The sequence below is a fragment of the Ursus arctos genome, unplaced genomic scaffold, assembly GCF_023065955.2.
Source record: "Ursus arctos isolate Adak ecotype North America unplaced genomic scaffold, UrsArc2.0 scaffold_18, whole genome shotgun sequence".
Taxonomy (NCBI): Eukaryota; Metazoa; Chordata; class Mammalia; order Carnivora; family Ursidae; genus Ursus; species Ursus arctos.
The window spans coordinates 40,604,265-40,620,960 of NW_026622852.1; the positions used below are offsets into that span (position 1 = coordinate 40,604,265).

Genomic DNA, 16,696 nt, shown 5'->3' on the forward strand with positions numbered 1-16,696 from the left:
ACGATGCGACACCAGTTAGAGAAAAGAGTCAGGCTTCTTTACCAATAGAAAAAGTTATGTCGCTCTGTGTTGAACATCCTAAGTAGCTCATCTTCTTATTTCCCAAAGGAGACCTCTGATTTATTGATCTGTTTTGGGGGCAGATCTACGGCACCCCTTTAAGAAGGCTCAGGCTAAGGATTGACAAGAATCTCTTGAAAGAAACTCATCAGACAACTTTGGGTTGTAAAAATGGAAAACCAGAAAAATCATGGCAATATGAAAATATTCTACACCTTAAGAAGAGGAGTAAAAAGTAATGAATGAGCTAGTTATAAAAACTTAAAAAAACAAAAGCCCTTATGGAAAATTTCAAGCATACAATAGAAGCAAAGAGAATAGTATGACAAACTCCCGTATACCCACTGCCTATGTTCCATTTTGTTTCACTGGATATGAACCTTTTAAGGCTCTTGATACACGTTAAATTGTGGACAATGGAAAATGTTCCTGCTAGAATGAATCACTGTCTCATGTGTGCTCTATAAAGCTGATAATAAAACACTTTCAATGACAGGATTGGGTCTGGATCTCACAATGTGCTGGGAAATGTTATGAATTTCCTTATCTGTAGAGTGGAAATGATGGTAGTCATGGTGATGATAGGGATAAAACTCACATGTGACATCATTAGCCTGAGGCAATTTTGTTGGTAATTACTGGAACTGAGGCTGAAAACCACGGCTCCTGATTCCACAAATTTCCCACTCATTTCCCCCATTACATTGGGTTTATTTTTTTATTTTTATTTTTTTTAATGAGACCTACACATGGCATATTTAATTCTGTGGCCAAAGCAGGTAGAGAAAGGCATTCTGGGGTTGGGGGTGGGTGGAATGGGTGAGGGGACTCAAAAGGTATGAACTTCCAGTTATAAGTAATAAATAGGTCATGGGATGTCATACACAGCATGGTGACTATACTTAATACTGTATTGTATATTTGAAAGTTGCTAGGAGAGTAGATCCTAAAGTTTTCCAAAGAAAAATTTATAGCCATGTGCGGTGATGGACGTTAACTAGTCTTATTGTGATCATTTCACAATATATACAAATCATTATTTTGTATATCTGAAACTAATATAATGTATGTCAATTACATCTCAAAAAAAAGGCATCGTAACTTGCTTAAAATGAGCCAGGATATTTTGCTTTACTTATAAAATTAGTAGTATCTATTTTTGAGGACAAAAATAAAATTGTACAATCCCTGGGGTGTCTTTGAATTTGTCTCTTATATAGACTAACAGTCTTCATCAAAAATGCTCCCCTAACCTTGCCAGACTGAAACTCTGATGCATACACAGTCCTGGGATATTACAATACAAATTACTTTGTTCTTGCACATGGCAGGTATGTTAGTACTTAATATATATTTGTACTTGAAGCAGGATTTGAAATTGTCATTTAGCTAAGGTTTATCTGGCATCTTTATCAAAATATGATTATATAGTGTGGCATAAGCTTATGTGAGTAATTGAAGTTCTACATCAAAGAAACATTTGTTTGTTTGCTCTCTTTCTTCACCCCCTGTGTGAGGCATATGTATTGAGTTTCTTGTTCACTAAGCCTGAATAAACATTAATCAGGTTAATCGGGCTGGGAGAAGGGGAGTGTATGCAGTGTTTTCTGGGAAGGGCATAGGAAAGAGGAAGTGTTGACTGGCGGTCTCTGAAACCCTAGCTCTGCCCCTTTGGTGAGCTCAGCTAAGCCTCGTTCGAAAGAAATGAGGTCAACCCACTCCCATTCTTTCTAAAGGGAAAATGTCGCTGCAGAGTGGTCTGGATAAGATGGGGTGACTTGATGCCAAAGCCACGACTGCGTGGGTCCGTATCTCCAGTACTTTCTCCCTGCAAGGCTAGACTGATGTTCAGCTGTTTCACATTCCTAATGATGGTCGGAGTCTGCGTGGCCAGGTCTAAAGACGCTGGGAGAGGGGGCTAGGTGTCTCAAGTGGCTCCCCTGCCTTTGTCTTATAATATTGCTGCTCTTTTAGAATTCTTAGCTGAATTTTATTCCTCTGCAAGAGTCATATAGTTCCATTTCCAAAATAACTTTAAGTGGGATCGACTTTGCTGTTCAGCATGAAAACCAAACATAGAGTGTAGAGAGCTTGCCGAAGGCCTGGCTGTGACACGTTCAGTACCAACTACTGTGTGGTCTTCAGAACAGAGCAAGTCCTTCCTGTTTTGTTTTGGTGGGGAGGTTTTGGTGTGGTGACGTTTTATCAGTCTGCTCCATTATGAGGGCCTCGAGTGGACCGAAGCAAGTATTCTTCCTCATCGTTTGGAACGAGAGACCCACGCCTTAGGAATTTGAAGTAGTTGTGTCAGCTGAGCCCTGCGTGGAGAAAATGCTGGAGATCATCGAAGCCCTCTCCTAATGGGGCTAAGGTTGGGGTTCCCCTCTGAGTTTGAAAAGGTCTCTTGACTGACTTCACCTCCTAGATCTCGATCATCTTGTCTGTCTTGCTCATTTTATAGATGAAGAAATAGAACCCCCTCAGTAAATCTTTTTGCTGTCCCATGGCCATAATTCTAATAAGCTGTCACCTTGTACCTGTGTCTTTACTCTTGGCCAAAAAGCAAACCAGATCAGTTCCTGGTTTTCAAGGCTGAGTCTAAAATTGTCTCTCTTTGAATGCACTGGTGGCTGGGTACACTCTGTTCCCTTTGGAGGTAGAAAGAAAGCACGGAAAAAGTAGGGTTGTTATCAGGCCATGTGGAAGACATGGACAATGTTCAGTGAACAATGGGGACAGCTTGTGCTAGAAAGATGGTTGAGGTCATGTATTTCAGGGATGCTGAGGAGAGGTAGTGAACAGCGTGTGAGAGGGAGAGATACCAAAGTTACCCTCAGGCCCAGGACTCAGATTAAGCACCCCGAAGACGTGTGCACGTGAGCCCTTATATGGGATTTCACATCCTATGGGCTATGTGTGGGGAAAATATAATTCAGTAGCGATGGGCTGGGAGAGAACATCTTCGAATCCTTATGGATTTCAGGCGTGCCTTTTGAGGACTGGATCATTGTGACCAGGACATGAGTAGGGGAAGCTTTAAGAAGGTTAGAGTAGGACCATCTTATTTCCCTACTGCCTTATTCATAGAAGGTGGTTAGCAAATATTTCATTGAATTTGACATCGTGGTCCATTTGAAACATTAACTGGTATATAACTACTGCATGTCCCGTATCTTGTTATTTTTAAGAGATGGTTTACCTACAAGTCAAGGAACATGCTTAACTCAGAGGTCTTGCAGAACAGTCATTTGTGGGTGGGTTGAGTCAGAAGAGGGTGGTAAGGAAAAGCCACACAGAGGAAGTGGCTTCAGTTGGAGACTTGAATAACATATAGGAGTTATCTGTGCAAGGATCAGAGGATTGAGCATTTTAGGCAGAAGGAACCGCCAGTACAAATGTTCTAAAGCAGAAATGAGCTTGGTGTCTTTGCAGATCAGAAAGGCTGCTGTGAGTGGAGTCCAATGAGCAAGGGAGCAAGCAGGAAGAGATGAGGTCAGAGAGATAGGTAGGGGCCAGTACGTACATAGTAGTAGCATCTTCAAGGCCATGGTTGGCAAGAGTCCTGGGTTTTAGTCTTAGGAACAAAAGGGAAGGCAGGGTTTATGCAGGGGAATGACAGGATACAGTTTTTTTTTTTAAGATTTTATTTTTATTTATTCGACAGAGATAGAGACAGCCAGCGAGAGAGGGAACACAAGCAGGGGGAGTGGGAGAGGAAGAAGCAGGCTCATAGCGGAAGAGCCTGATGTGGGGCTCGATCCCGGATCGCCGGGATCACGCCCTGAGCCGAAGGCAGACGCTTAACCGCTGTGCCACCCAGGCGCCCCACCGCTGTGCCACCCAGACGCCCCAGGATACAGTTTTTACTTTAAGAAGACAGCTGGTGCTACAACAATGTGGAGAATGGGTTGTAGGGACTGAGAGTGGAGGCAGGGAGACATTTAAGAGACCGTCACAGGGAGCCACGTGGCAGATAACTATGGTGGTAGAGCTTGGGCTACATGGTGGATTGGGGTAGATTTTGGATGAAGGGCTGACCAGGCTTCCTGCTATATTAATGTGAAGTCAGGAAAGGAGGGATTGGTGATGACTTCTGGGTTTTTGGCTTCAGTGACTGGGTGGACAGTGGTTGCTGTTCATTAGGATGGGGAAGTTTGGGGCAGAACAGATTGGGCAGTTGGGAATCAAATTGTTTTGGCCACACTGAGTTACAAAATGCCTATTAGTCGTTAAGGTAGAGATGTCATGGCAATTGGTTATGAGTTTAGTTCAGGGTGGGAATAGAAATGTGGGAGTTGTTTGCATATAGATGGTGGGAGTGGACCATCTAGTGAAATGAGATCCAGGTGACTAGTCTAGGCCTGGCTCTGAGGCACGACAATATTTAGTGGCCTAGTACCTAACTAGGAGGAGGAACAAATAGAAAAGGAGACTCAGAAGGATTGGTAGTGCAGTAGGAGAAAAAAAGTAGAGGAAGACCAGAGAAATATTTTTAAAAGGAGCATGATCCACAGGGACTGTTGTATTTAATAGTGTGGAGGTCATTGGTGATTATGGTTGGAGGTATGAGACGTGAATGCAGAAGTTTGGGTTTAAAGACATAGTTTGTCTTTGAGTTGGAGATACTTTGAACAATGTTCCCGGATAGCTTTTTCCAAATGTCGGTTCTTTGTGGGGTTTTTTCCAGCCTCCCCTCCTTTTCCCCTATGAGCCACAAGGTGGAGCTAATGAGTCGAGTGACTAGGCTTCAGGTTGGCCACTTCTAGTGCCTTGGAAAACAAAAACAGATTTTTTTCTTTTTCTTTCTTTTTTGTTTTTTTTTAAGATTATATATTTATTTGAGAGAGAGTGAGTGAGCACAGGTGGGGGGTGGAGGGGCAGAGGGAGAGGGAGAAGCAGGCTTCCCACTGAGTAGGGAGCCCCACACGGGGCTGGATCCCAGCACCCCTGAGATCACGACCTGAGCTGAAGGCAGATGCTTAACTGATGGAGCTACCCAGTCGCCCCCAAAACGGAAGATTTTCTGGAAGATGAGTCGGGGGGGAAAAAAAGGTCCTCTTTCCTAAATAAAAGTAATTATAGATTGAGGGCATAATTTCTTGGAGGAATGAAGAAGCAGGATGTAGAAATGTACATGATCTCAAATGTTTTAAAAAGACAAATATATAAAAATTAACAATCTGAGATTCTCAGTGATGGCAGACTAAATATATAAACTCCTTTTTCATGAAACCGCACCAGGATGACACTAGAGTGGTTTGTTTGTTTGTTTGTTTGAAGTCTAAGCCTGCAAAGATAAAGAGCAATAGGAGAGGAAACAGTAGCAGTAAAGTAGGGACTGGAGAGCAAACCAGGAGGTGATAAGGGGCTTACGTGACTGAAGAAACTGCCTTTGAAATTGACTGTGGGGGAAAAAACTTGGAGACCACCTGGTTTACACTGTGGAATCCTTCAAAAAGGTGGAGAATTGGCAGCACCCAGTGCCTCTGGGATGGGAGGAGACAGAGCTGAAGAGAAAGATTGGTCAGGAATCTGTTTAAGAAGAAGTTAGAGCTTCCAGCGCTGACCTCCCTCCTCACACAGGGGCCACTGTCCCTTCTGTCCTCTGGGAGAACTGGAGGCATATTCTCCGGGGGAGGTAAAACAAGGTCTCCGGACCCGGGACCCCAGGCACAGTTGAGGTTAGGGGCTAAAATCCTAAAATCAGGATGCCGAGACTCCTAGTCCACTTCCTCTGCTTGGTTCTCAGCCTTGTATCTTCCCTGCAAGGATTAGAAGAGCTTTTTCTGTAAAAATCTAAACAGGCCAAGAGAAGAGATTTGAAGATACTGATCGCGGGAGAAGGATCCTCAATGAAAAGACCCAGCAGGGTCCCTGTAGAGAATTGTCAACAAGCCCTTAATGTGCGGAGAGCTTTCAGTCAGTTTTTTAGTGTTTCCCTCGTGGATGAGGGGGCAGACAAGGTCACTGAATATTTAAGAGACGATTCTAATGTGAGTATCAAGTAAAAACAAAGGAAAAAAGTATATTCAGTGAAACATCATTGAGGGAGAAGAAAATTTCCAGGAAAAGAAAATCATTACTATCTTTAGAAAGAGATGGCACAACCATAAAACAAGACTTTTTTTTAGTACCTAGAGAACAAAGAGATCATGGCAATTAAAACCATGATAGAAATGAAAAAAAAAATGGAAGAGTTAGAAGAAAAAGTTAAGGAAATGACATGTAAAGTAAAACAAAAAGATAGATGGAGAATTCTAGAGAAAAAAGTGTGCAAATGAAAGGATCAGACCTCAGTATCCAACATCTAAATAACAGTCTGCCAGGAAGAGAAGACACAGAAATGGGAAGCATCAAAGAAGTCTATTCAGAGAACAAACTAGAAGTAAAGACATAAGTGTTACTGGTTGTGCCTAGAAGATAAGATTTTCCCCCTCTTGTATGTTTTTCTTTACTTTCCAAATTTTCTGTAACAAATATGTTTTAGAACTAGAGGGAAGTGTGTGGCTTTAATATCACCCACATTGCCCTAGAAAATTTAACTCACAGGTGGTCCATTTTCGACAGAATGAAGGTATAAAAAGAGCATGTCAAAAGGGGCAACCCAAGTTCCATCATTTAATCAGAAATTATGTCACCAGGACCAAGGTCAGACTCATGTTCCTGTCTACAGGAAAATATTGTCCTAAATGGCCACCCAAAAACAAGCCACAGCGCGATGTTAGTATTTGATTTTTATTCCCATCTGAGCATTTTTATTACCAAACACTCATTATTGTCCACTTGGGTCTTTTGGGTCATCAGCCCCTGGCACAGCGGAGGATGAACCATTCTCTTCGACAGTCCTCTATGCATGGCTGAGCTGTTCCTGCTGCTTTCATCTGCTTCCCCCACCCTGCACCCTAATGTCCCTCTTACACAAAGATCTGAAGCTTAGAAACCTTCCAGACTCGAGGTAGCTTTTTGGTGACTGCTGACCTTTTGCACTAGGGGCTGTTTTGGGGGCTCCCTCTTCCTCATCCTATAAGTTTGTGAGCCTACGGTCTCACTGGTGGAAGACGTGAGCATGAGCCCTGGGGCTGGAGAAGGGATGTTGAGCCTTCCAGTTGATGCTGACAGTTGTATTTTCGTGGAAAAAAGCCAGTATAGAGATTGAAAGCCAAACCACAGAATGTATCTGTGATTTAACTTCCAGACACTGTTGTCATTGTAGTTCAGTGGTTATTATTAGCTTGTTATTAACAGTTCGGATGACTGGTATTATGGTTCCATTGTTTAACTTCTTTATTATGGAAAAATGGAACCGTCCAAAAGTAGAGTGGAGGTACCCCACGTACCCGTCAGCCGGCTCCAGCTGTGGCCCACTCGTGATCCGCCCTGTTCCAGCTCGGCTCCCACCTGCTCCAACCCCCACTCCCTGGGTTATTTTAAAGCAAATCCCAGGCATCAGATCACTTTGTACAAAAAAATTTAGTACATATCTCTAAAATACAAGTGTTCTTTTAAAAAAAGAACCACATTATTATCACACCTAAAATTTTTTTAAGATTTCCTCAAATAGGGGCGCCTGGGTGGCACAGCGGTTGAGCGTCTGCCTTCGGCTCAGGGCGTGATCCTGGCGTTATGGGATCGAGCCCCACATCAGGCTCCTCCGCTATGAGCCTGCTTCTTCCTCTCCCACTCCCCCTGTTTGTGTTCCCTCTCTCGCTGGCTGTCTCTATCTCTGTCAAATAAATAAAATCTTAAAAAAAAAAAAAAAAAAAAGATTTCCTCAAATATCTAGTTAGCGTCCTTTTCCCCAATTGTCTCAGACACCGCTTTTGTAGGTGTTTTTTGAAATTGTGATCCAAATAAAATCCATACTTTGCTCGATATGTTTCTTAAGCGTTTAAAAAAAAATCCCTCCCTGTCTCTTTTTCCTTGCAGTTTGTTTGTCAAGGAAATGGAGTCGTTTTTCCTCTCTACATTTGAAAGGAGGGGTAGTGAGGTACCAGATTACTAGGGCCATTTCAAAATCACCATGAAATGTTCTACATTCAAACAAACAAACACAGCATATGAGAACAATGTATTTTGTGTCTAATTACAAGTCACTCTCTCATCGAGCCCTTCCTGGCCAATTTATGGACAATTCTGCCGTCCCCCAAACCCTTGGCCCTTTGTATCCTCCTGTCCCATTTTCTTTTTCCTCCTCCACTCAGCACTACCTTATTCCCCATATGTTAGTATATTTTACTGTGCGATATCTGCCTCCTTTCTGGAACGTAAGCTCCATGAAGGTACGTGTTTTGTGTGTTTTGTTCTCTCCTGGAGCCCCAGCACCTGGGTCATGAGTGAAGACATGGAAAGGCAGGGCCGAAACAGGGTGAGGAAGGCTCGATGGGGAAGCGGCAGAGGGGCGCAAAGTAGCAGGGAGAAGTATCTGCACGCACTTCACCTTTTGATTTACGTTCGCCTCCGGCATCAGAGACCCTCCAGAGTTCCGTGAGCAGCTCAAGGATGCCTAGCTTTGCTCGTCACTCAGGGACAGAGGGACCTCTCTGTAGCTGCTGACCGGGTCCCTTGGCAGTCTCAGGCTCAGGCCCCGTCAGCCATAGGCCGGTTTGACCAGTTTTGTCAACATAGCCTGTGTTGTTCGGAGTACAAGGCTGGTCCTTGCGGGTCATCACCAACTGTGTGCAACGATGCTTTTAACAAGGATGGTAGTTTAGTTTAGCTCGATTCAGAAACCTGTTTCCCAACCCGTAGCGTGGTTGGGCTCACACTCAGGCCGGGAAGCGACACGCTGTCCTGGAATGTGGCAGGAAATGCCTGAGTCACCACTATGCCATTAGCAGTGTGGCCTCCACCAGGTCCCTCCACTGTACTTCAGTGTTCTTGCCTGTGAAATGGGGATAATATCCTTTCACTTCTTCAGGCGCCTTGTGAGTCTTTCTGCCGTCCAGAGAGGTGGGGGATGGTAGTGCAAACCCTCCAGCCGTGTGCATGAGAAGGCAGCATTCTGGCCACTCTAGGTGACCGGTGCGGGGGGGGGGGGGTTAGCAGTGGCTGAGGAGTCAGAGGCCCACCTCTCCCCTGGGCCAGGGAGGGCCCAGGCTACTAGCGAAGGGAGTATGGCTAAATCTTGGGGCCCCCTCACCTGCTGTAGGATAGGGAGAGGAGATGCATCTTATCTGTTCTAGCTGTGTGGAGCTCGTGCCATCCCTCCCCTCTGGGGGCCTTGGCACCCTCAGCAGAGTCCCGGGGCAGAACGACAGACAGGAAGCCCCACACTGTCCTGACTGGGTTCCAACGCATTGCTTTGAGAGCACTTCTAGCTTTGGTTACCAGGTTCTTGCCACACTGACAGAGTATCCCCGGAACAGCCCAGCCCATTCCTACTCTGCGTATGTGCTTTTTCCAGTAAGAGATGAGGTGTCCCACGATGAGAGTCCGCGGCAGGAATGAGGATTCCAGTCAGCCCCTCCCTGCTGTTCCCTTGTGCCTTGGAGAACCACATTTGTGTCTAGAGATGATGATTTTTACTCCTGCTAGTACCAGACTAGTAGATTTAGAATATTTTCTGGGTTCTATAAAATCCAGAAAGGACCCCTGACTTTTTTGTTTTTACTTTATTTATCTTATGTGCTGTCCAATATGGCAGCCCCTAGCCATAGGTAGCTATTGAAGTTTAAATTCCAGTTAGTTCAACAAAAATTTAAATCCAGTCCCTCGGTCACCCCAGACAATTTCAAGAGTTCAGTCAGCAGGTGGGGCTAAGTGCAGATGATGGAAAGTTTCCATCGTAATAAAGAGTTCTGTTGAGCAGCACTGCAGACGTTCCTACTCAGAGCTTGGTGAGCGTGGGGAGGGACCTTCAGAGTGTCCAGGAGAAAGACAAGGAGCAAAGAAAAGCTACTCTATCGCAGGTTTTTTCCTCATGTTCTTCACGGGGTAAAACACTTCCCAAAGGAAATATTTACTTCAGGGGAAGACTTGAGGTTCCCTGCGTTGACATCTTCCATTAGAAGGTTTCCCCCAGAGCGCACCCAACTATTCAGCCACTCCTCACTTTTTATTATCAGGGACACAAGGTGCCCACTGCTTAGCCAAGGAATGGCTCCCTCCTGCCTGACTCCCTACTCTGCAGGAAGGTGCCTCTGGGAAAAGAATGAGATTAGAAACTTTGACAGCACTTTGTGGCTTCTCAGTGAGTGGGAAAGAAAATTCTTGTCACTCTTGATTTGCCGCTCATGCTTCTTACACTAAAAGAAGAAAAAAGAAACCCTTGGATGAGACGGATGCTTTTCTAGGCTGTGGATTGCATTCTTTTCCGTCCGACCGAGCGGGGTCTCAGTGGCGGAGCCGGCACCAGGTGGGCCAAGGGAGGCACCCAGGGCACAGATTTAGGGAGACACTCAGGTGCCGACCTGGCACTTACAGGGGCCCGAGAGTGATTGTCTCCTTCAGTTGTGTGTCCCGGGCACCTGGCTTGCCTCACCCTAGCCCTGGCGAGGCTGGCTCTGTTGGAGCGTATTTGCCACTCCCCCTCGCAGGCTCACCGTGTGGTTCTAGGGATTCTGGCCTCGTGCACAGATGCAGCTTTGTGCTACGTCTGTGCCTCTTCCCTGGCTGGACCCGCTCAGGTAGGGGTGGTATCTCTTTGCTCTTTGGATGCCTGGGCTAGAGCGGGGGGGACAGCCGAGCAGCTGGATCCGTGAGCAAATCAGTCCACCAGGGATCAACTCGGTGAACCAGAGTCAAGAACTCTCCTGACATAGACTTTTCCATGAGCGGTTCAGAGAACATCCTGCATTGTCACCTGCCAGGCCTCACATTTCAGCACAGCCAAGTCCTCTCATCAGTATGGCTGGGGCTGTTACCCCTACTTGTCCTCGCCCAGAGCTTCCGTCACCTTCAGCATCAGCCTGAGTTACTGCACCAGAAAGCTCGGAGAATGGTCCCACCTGTCTTCCACCCGCTTCCTCCAGAGTCCATGTCACGTGTCACACGGCAGCCAGACTGTCCAGGGAGCAGGTGGCGGGGCCTGGGTGTGCCATGACTTGGGGAGGGATGGGGTAGAGAAGCAACTGCCCGGGGCTGGGAGGCTCCTTTGTGAACGCGTGTGACATGCTTCCCCTTTCTCCTCCTGCAGAGCGTCCTGAAGAAGAGGGACCAAGTGCAAGCGGAGTACGAAGCCAAACTGGAAGCCGTGGCTCTGAGGAAGGAAGACCGCCCCAAGGTCAGGGAGGCCACGCCGGGAGGGCTGGGCTGCTCGGGGCTGCAGCCGTAACTGTCCCACTGGTGCCGAGTGAAGCCTTGTCTCTAGGTCCATGCAGCTGTGGTGGTCAGCCCCAGCTGGGCTGCGTTCTTGCTGTTACTGTCCTCTGTTCTCTTTGATATTCTTATTTCTGGAACTTTCTAATGTGTACTTGGGGTTGAGTTTTCTGCTGTTTCCTGAGGTTTTTTTTGCTTTTGGTTTATTGTTTGTTTGTTTTTGACTTTCAGCTTTGCCATTCAGGGGCAGTTCCTCTCTCTGTAAAATGGGATTGAGGAGAAAGGAGAAAGAACAGTCTAGATCCCTGTTCTCAAAAGTGTGCTTTGCTAACTCATCCGCTAACTGTTCCCGACCCATGACAAGGAAGGTGTAGACGCTGAGAGTCAACCGCTTTACAGCAATTCGGTATTGAACGTGCAGCAGGAGTGTTGTCAGACTAGCTCATGTGGAGCAAACGCTTCTAGTTACGCACAGTAGGTCTATGACTTTTTGGACTGGGCGGGGAAGCCAACAGATCGTGGTCCTTTGCCACGTAGTTCAAGAAGCACTGAGCGTCCTTAAGGGCTCTGGGTCCAGACAGAGGAGCATAAGGTAAACATGCATCTGTTGTCTTGCCCTCTGCCATTTGTTGCCTTTTTCTCCCCAGGATAAAACAAGATAAAAACAAGATTCATAATAGCCAACATGCAAGTTGGGTGCAGAGCTCTTTACAGTATCTCACTGATTCCATACAACAGTCACGTGGTTTGGGTCCCGCTATTATTCCCACTTGAGAGATGAGCAAACCAAGGCCCAGGATCTCACAGCTAGCACGTGTTACAGCCTCTGAGTTACCGTGATGTTACTGTGCTCCTCTTTGTTTGTAATTGGAAGGTGTATTTGTTTTCAGAAAAGGGGTGGGGTGGGGAATGTTATTAAAAAGTTAAATCGCAGGGGCACGCGGTTCAGGGAAATAGTCTGACATCAGAACAGTTTGTCTCCTTCTGCTGTAGCCGTGCCGAGACGCACCTGGAAAGGAGCCAGCTTTGGAAATTCAAAACCCACACCTCAGGAATGGCACGCCTTGACTCCATATAGTACTTTATACATATATATATATTTATTTATTTCTTCACATGATCACCACAACAGTCACGTGAGGCCAAGAGGGAAGGCATTGTTCTTTCCCCATTTCGTGGGCGAGGAATGAGCCACAAAGCAGCTCCGTAAATTGCCCAGCTCTCTGGCTACCTGAGGTCTGCCCTGCGTGCTGGACGCTGTACAATACACGTTTGTTGCATTGGTTCGTGTGTCCCCTGTAGTGACCGACATGGAGAGTAGGCTGCCTACGTCTGATGGAAAGTCAGGGGATAGGGATAGGGACTCTTGTCATTGGCCCGGTGTGTGCCGCTGGGACTTGGCCAGAAGGCTAGGCACCTCTGGCCCATTCCTCTTGCCACAGGCTGTTGGTCTGCTTCCGTCCTGTGTGTCACAAGGGGACGGTGATGGGGATGTAGCTGTGTGCATGGCCACGCCCTTTCTTCCAGCTGCCTGTTCCCTTGACCGGTTCCTAACCGTTCCTGTGGTATTCTGGAACACGGTGCCACTTAAAGGAATGACATGAAATACTGTGTTTATATATTTCGAAATTTCTTTCTTTCTTTTTTTAAAGTAAGCTCCACGCTGGTCTTGAACTCATGACCCTGAGATCAAGGTCAGGCGCTTAACTGACTGAGCCACTGAGGCGCCCCTTGAAATCTCATTCTAACAATTTCGCTTTCCAATATAAATAGAGAAGTCCCTTTTCCTGGCTAGGGAGGGAGGAAGGGAGGGAGAAACAGCAAGTTCTGCCACTGGCCTAGTTTGGAAGATGAAGATTCTGTATTTAAAAGATGTCCTGTCAGCATTCATCCCTGCTCAGCACCGGATACAAGCTTTCTCGGAGGCTGGGTTGTCATTTAATATATGTTCCACTCTGTACGGGACGGTTCCTTTGTAAAGACGGGAGCTGAAGGTTATGAATAACAGGCCAAACGGAATGCTGACTGTGCCTTGGCTTGCTGGCTGCCCGAAGGTCGCACCACCTTGGAGCAGATGGGGCCGAGGGAACAGCGGTTGTCTGGCTCCCACGTTCCACCCCCAAGCTGGGGCCCCTGACTCGTTGCTGTACGCTCCCTGCGGGCCTGGGTGACTCCTCTTCTCCTCCCAGTGGGTGTTGAAATCCTCTTGCTGCTGCTGTTTTCACCCCTGGAGCGACTCCTTCTCTTGACCACAGCAGTTCCTAGAAGAGGGGGACGGGTTTCTCTCCAGCCGGCGGGACTAACCAGTAGGTCTCCACATGCCTGCGTGCTCTTAGCGCACTGTGGGCAGGCAGTCTTGGTCTTCCCTCTTTCTGGTGGCATGCCGAGCCAGGCCCGTGTTAACTTCGCCCTTCTTTAGCCAGTGTGGTCATGAACAAAACGGGACCATCACGATGGCAGTGCGCCAGCGGGTGTGGTCTCCCAGTGGGAGAACTTGTGCCGCCGGTTCCGGATCTGGGGCAGCAGCTATTTCGGTGGGCCGCGGAGGGCTCCGTGGGCGGCGGCCTCCCCAGGTGGACAAGGGTTTGGCCGAAAGAGCACAGGATTTCGCCTCAGGCGGCCCTGGGTTCACATCCCAGCTCTGTCGTCCCGCTCGGATTGGCTGGCCCATGAGCCCTCGTGGGCTTCATACGTGGGATGGCTGTGAAGGGCGGCATCGTGTGGGATGCAGGAACAGATGCCCGTGGTGAGGCCTCTGCTTCCATACGAGCCTCGCTTGTTCTAGCAGGAATGCTGACTGTCATCTTCGTTTTCCTGGCTTGTTGCCCTTATGGCTTTTTTTTTTTTTAATTTTGCTTATTTATTTATTTATTTTGACTCCACTGTTTGGGCCTGGTTACCTTGTGTCCTAAAGTTTCCCCTTCTCAGCCCTCCCGAATGCCTGACCTCCCTAACAACCAATCAGCAGGTAGAGAGACGTCTCTCTCAGACATCTGAGGAGCTGAGTGTCTTGCTGTGTTTTGTTGTGTGTGGTTTTGAGCTCTGCTTCCCAGAGCTGCTGTTGGTGAGAGAAGAGCCAGGGTGTCAGGAAATAGGTCAGGACAGATTCTTACCCCAAGGACCCAGCAGGCTCTGCTGTCCATGATGAGAGCAGTAGCAAGATTGCTTGCAGGTTGGTCATGGGGATGCCGGGAAGGAGAGGATTCTTACCCACAGACGGGCAGTTTTCTCAGGGCTCTGGGCATGTTAACAACATCTGAGGGACTTAGCAAGCCTGGGGGCTTACCTTGTTTTGAGCAAGTTGAAGTCTTGTGAAGCCTCCGTGGAGAGGTACCAGAATCTGATCACTTCACCAAAACCCAGAAGAAAGAAATGGCCTTGTGGGTCTCCACGGCCCTCACTGTGAATTTCACACCGGGGTGACTGCGTGAGGAGGAAGGAGAGACGTCCTGTGGCCCCTGCTGCTGACCGCAGCTTGGCCGAGCGCAGGGATGAGGCCTAGAGCTGAGGGCAAATGTTTGTGTCACAAAATTTAAGGTTTTGCTTTGTTTCTAAGGTTGAGAAAACTCAGCAGAGCCTGAGGTGCTTTCTTGTCAGGCAAGTGGACCTTCAAATTGCGTGGACTTGGCTTGCCTCGTCTGAACTTGGAGGTCTGAGAAATTATAGGCACTTTGCAGGCTGCCTTCTGATGCATCAGGACCGTGGACTTGTGTAAACCTTCAAAGGTGACCCTCCTTAGAAGCTGGGGGGGGCGGGTATCAGAGCTGTTACTAGACGCGAAGAGGGGCCGAGGAATTGCCTTTAAAACCGGACAGGAAGCTCACACGCTAACATGAACAATAAGAGTAAACCATGGAGGGAAGTTGCACATTTTACTCCACTCTACGATGAACTCTTTTCAGTGTTAATCTATTCGTGTGATTCCAGAAAGAACAAAGGAGGGTGCCAAGGGAGAATGCTTTATAAATGTCTTACAGTTATCTTCAAAAGATTGAAAAAGAGGGGGCGGGGAGAAGGATGCTATTTTAGGCCCTGACCCACAGGTGGCCTTGTAGTGGGTCCGACGCCAGGTGAAGAAGCTGCTGGAAACAGGTAGTGTTGTCTTCGAGGTGAGAAGGTGCGTCATGTGGAGGTGGGTGGGAGCAGAGAACAGGATATACTGAGCTGTTGCTTCTCTGGGTGAGCAGAAGAAGGGAAGGGAAATGGAACTTGGGATCACTTGGACAGACCTCTTGAAGAGCATGGACCTTTCAGAGCTCTTAGAACCGCCAGCATGGTGACCATTCTGGGCTGGGGAATGTGGCAGGGAGCAAGAACTCTAATTCTAAAGCAAGAAGTGGGCAAGGAGGCTTCTTCACGTGGAGCTCCTCCAGACCCAAGAGTTTTGCAAAGTCATCTCTCGTTTTCAGACACTTCGGACGAGTGAGGAGAGACGTGCCTGACGTCTCCCCATTCTCTCCACGGTGACCGCGATCCCAGTCTGGGTTAGAAAGCCAGAGGTCATGTCAGCCAAGGAAGGGCAGGACTCTGTCACCTCCCTTATGTAGTTCCTACAGCACCTTCCACAGTGCAGTTATTCCCATTGTAAAGGTGAGGAACCTGGGCTCAGGGGAATTACACAGTATGCGTGCCAAAGCTAACAAGCGGTGGAGTTGGACCTGGCCCTCGGATGTGTCTGGCTCTGACGTTAGAACCCTTCATCCCCACTCTGGGGCTCCCAGCAAGCTTTGCTCCGTCGAGGTTCTGGCTTTTGTAAGCACGTGCAGGTGAACACTAGTGCGGCTGGGGGAGAGAATGTAGACCTTCTCTTGGGTCTTCGTTTCCGTGTCTGTGAGCAACTGCCAGTCACACGCAGGTGAGCTCATGGCTTCTCTGTTCTCAGTGCACCTGCTTTCTGCCCGTCTCATGCCCTCACTTCTTCCTCCTTACCGGCCATTCTCTGAAATTTGTTTCTGTGTCTGTGTGTGTGTGTGTGTGTGTTTAAAGCATTCTTTCAGGGAACCAGTAACTTCCTGTTTGCCCAGTTCAGTAGCCTCTTATTGATCTTTACCCTATCTCAGTGTTTTCTCGACTTTTTTTCATCTCTGACTCATGTAGAAAATGAAAATATTTGTATAGTGCGCTGGGATAGACAGGCCAGGTTGCTTGAAACAAGGTGACCAGCGTGGGGGGTCGATACTACCTCATTCACACAGCACCAGTGAGGAAGCTCTGCCCCACCTTTCACACAGCAGCATGTGACTGAGAAGACCACCATCTTGAACTGGTTTTGTCGTTGGTCCTGGGACCTGTCCCATAGCAGCCATGAACTCTCTCTCTCCCCCAAGTCTTGGGATCATGTCTGCCTTATATAATCTTTGGTGACTTTACTAACCTACTG

The 16,696-nt window shown here is 47.5% G+C and overlaps 1 protein-coding gene across 2 annotated transcripts in view; it reads left to right on the forward strand.

Moving 5' to 3' along the window:
• The window catches only part of SNX30 (sorting nexin family member 30), a 107,806-nt gene that overhangs the window by 75,837 nt on the left and 15,273 nt on the right, over positions 1–16,696 (forward strand). For both annotated transcript variants that reach the window (XM_057313686.1, XM_026513763.4), the window contains exon 7: positions 11,195–11,281. In XM_057313686.1, coding sequence (XP_057169669.1) covers positions 11,195–11,281 — 87 coding nt within the window. The remainder of the gene's footprint in view (positions 1–11,194; positions 11,282–16,696) is intronic.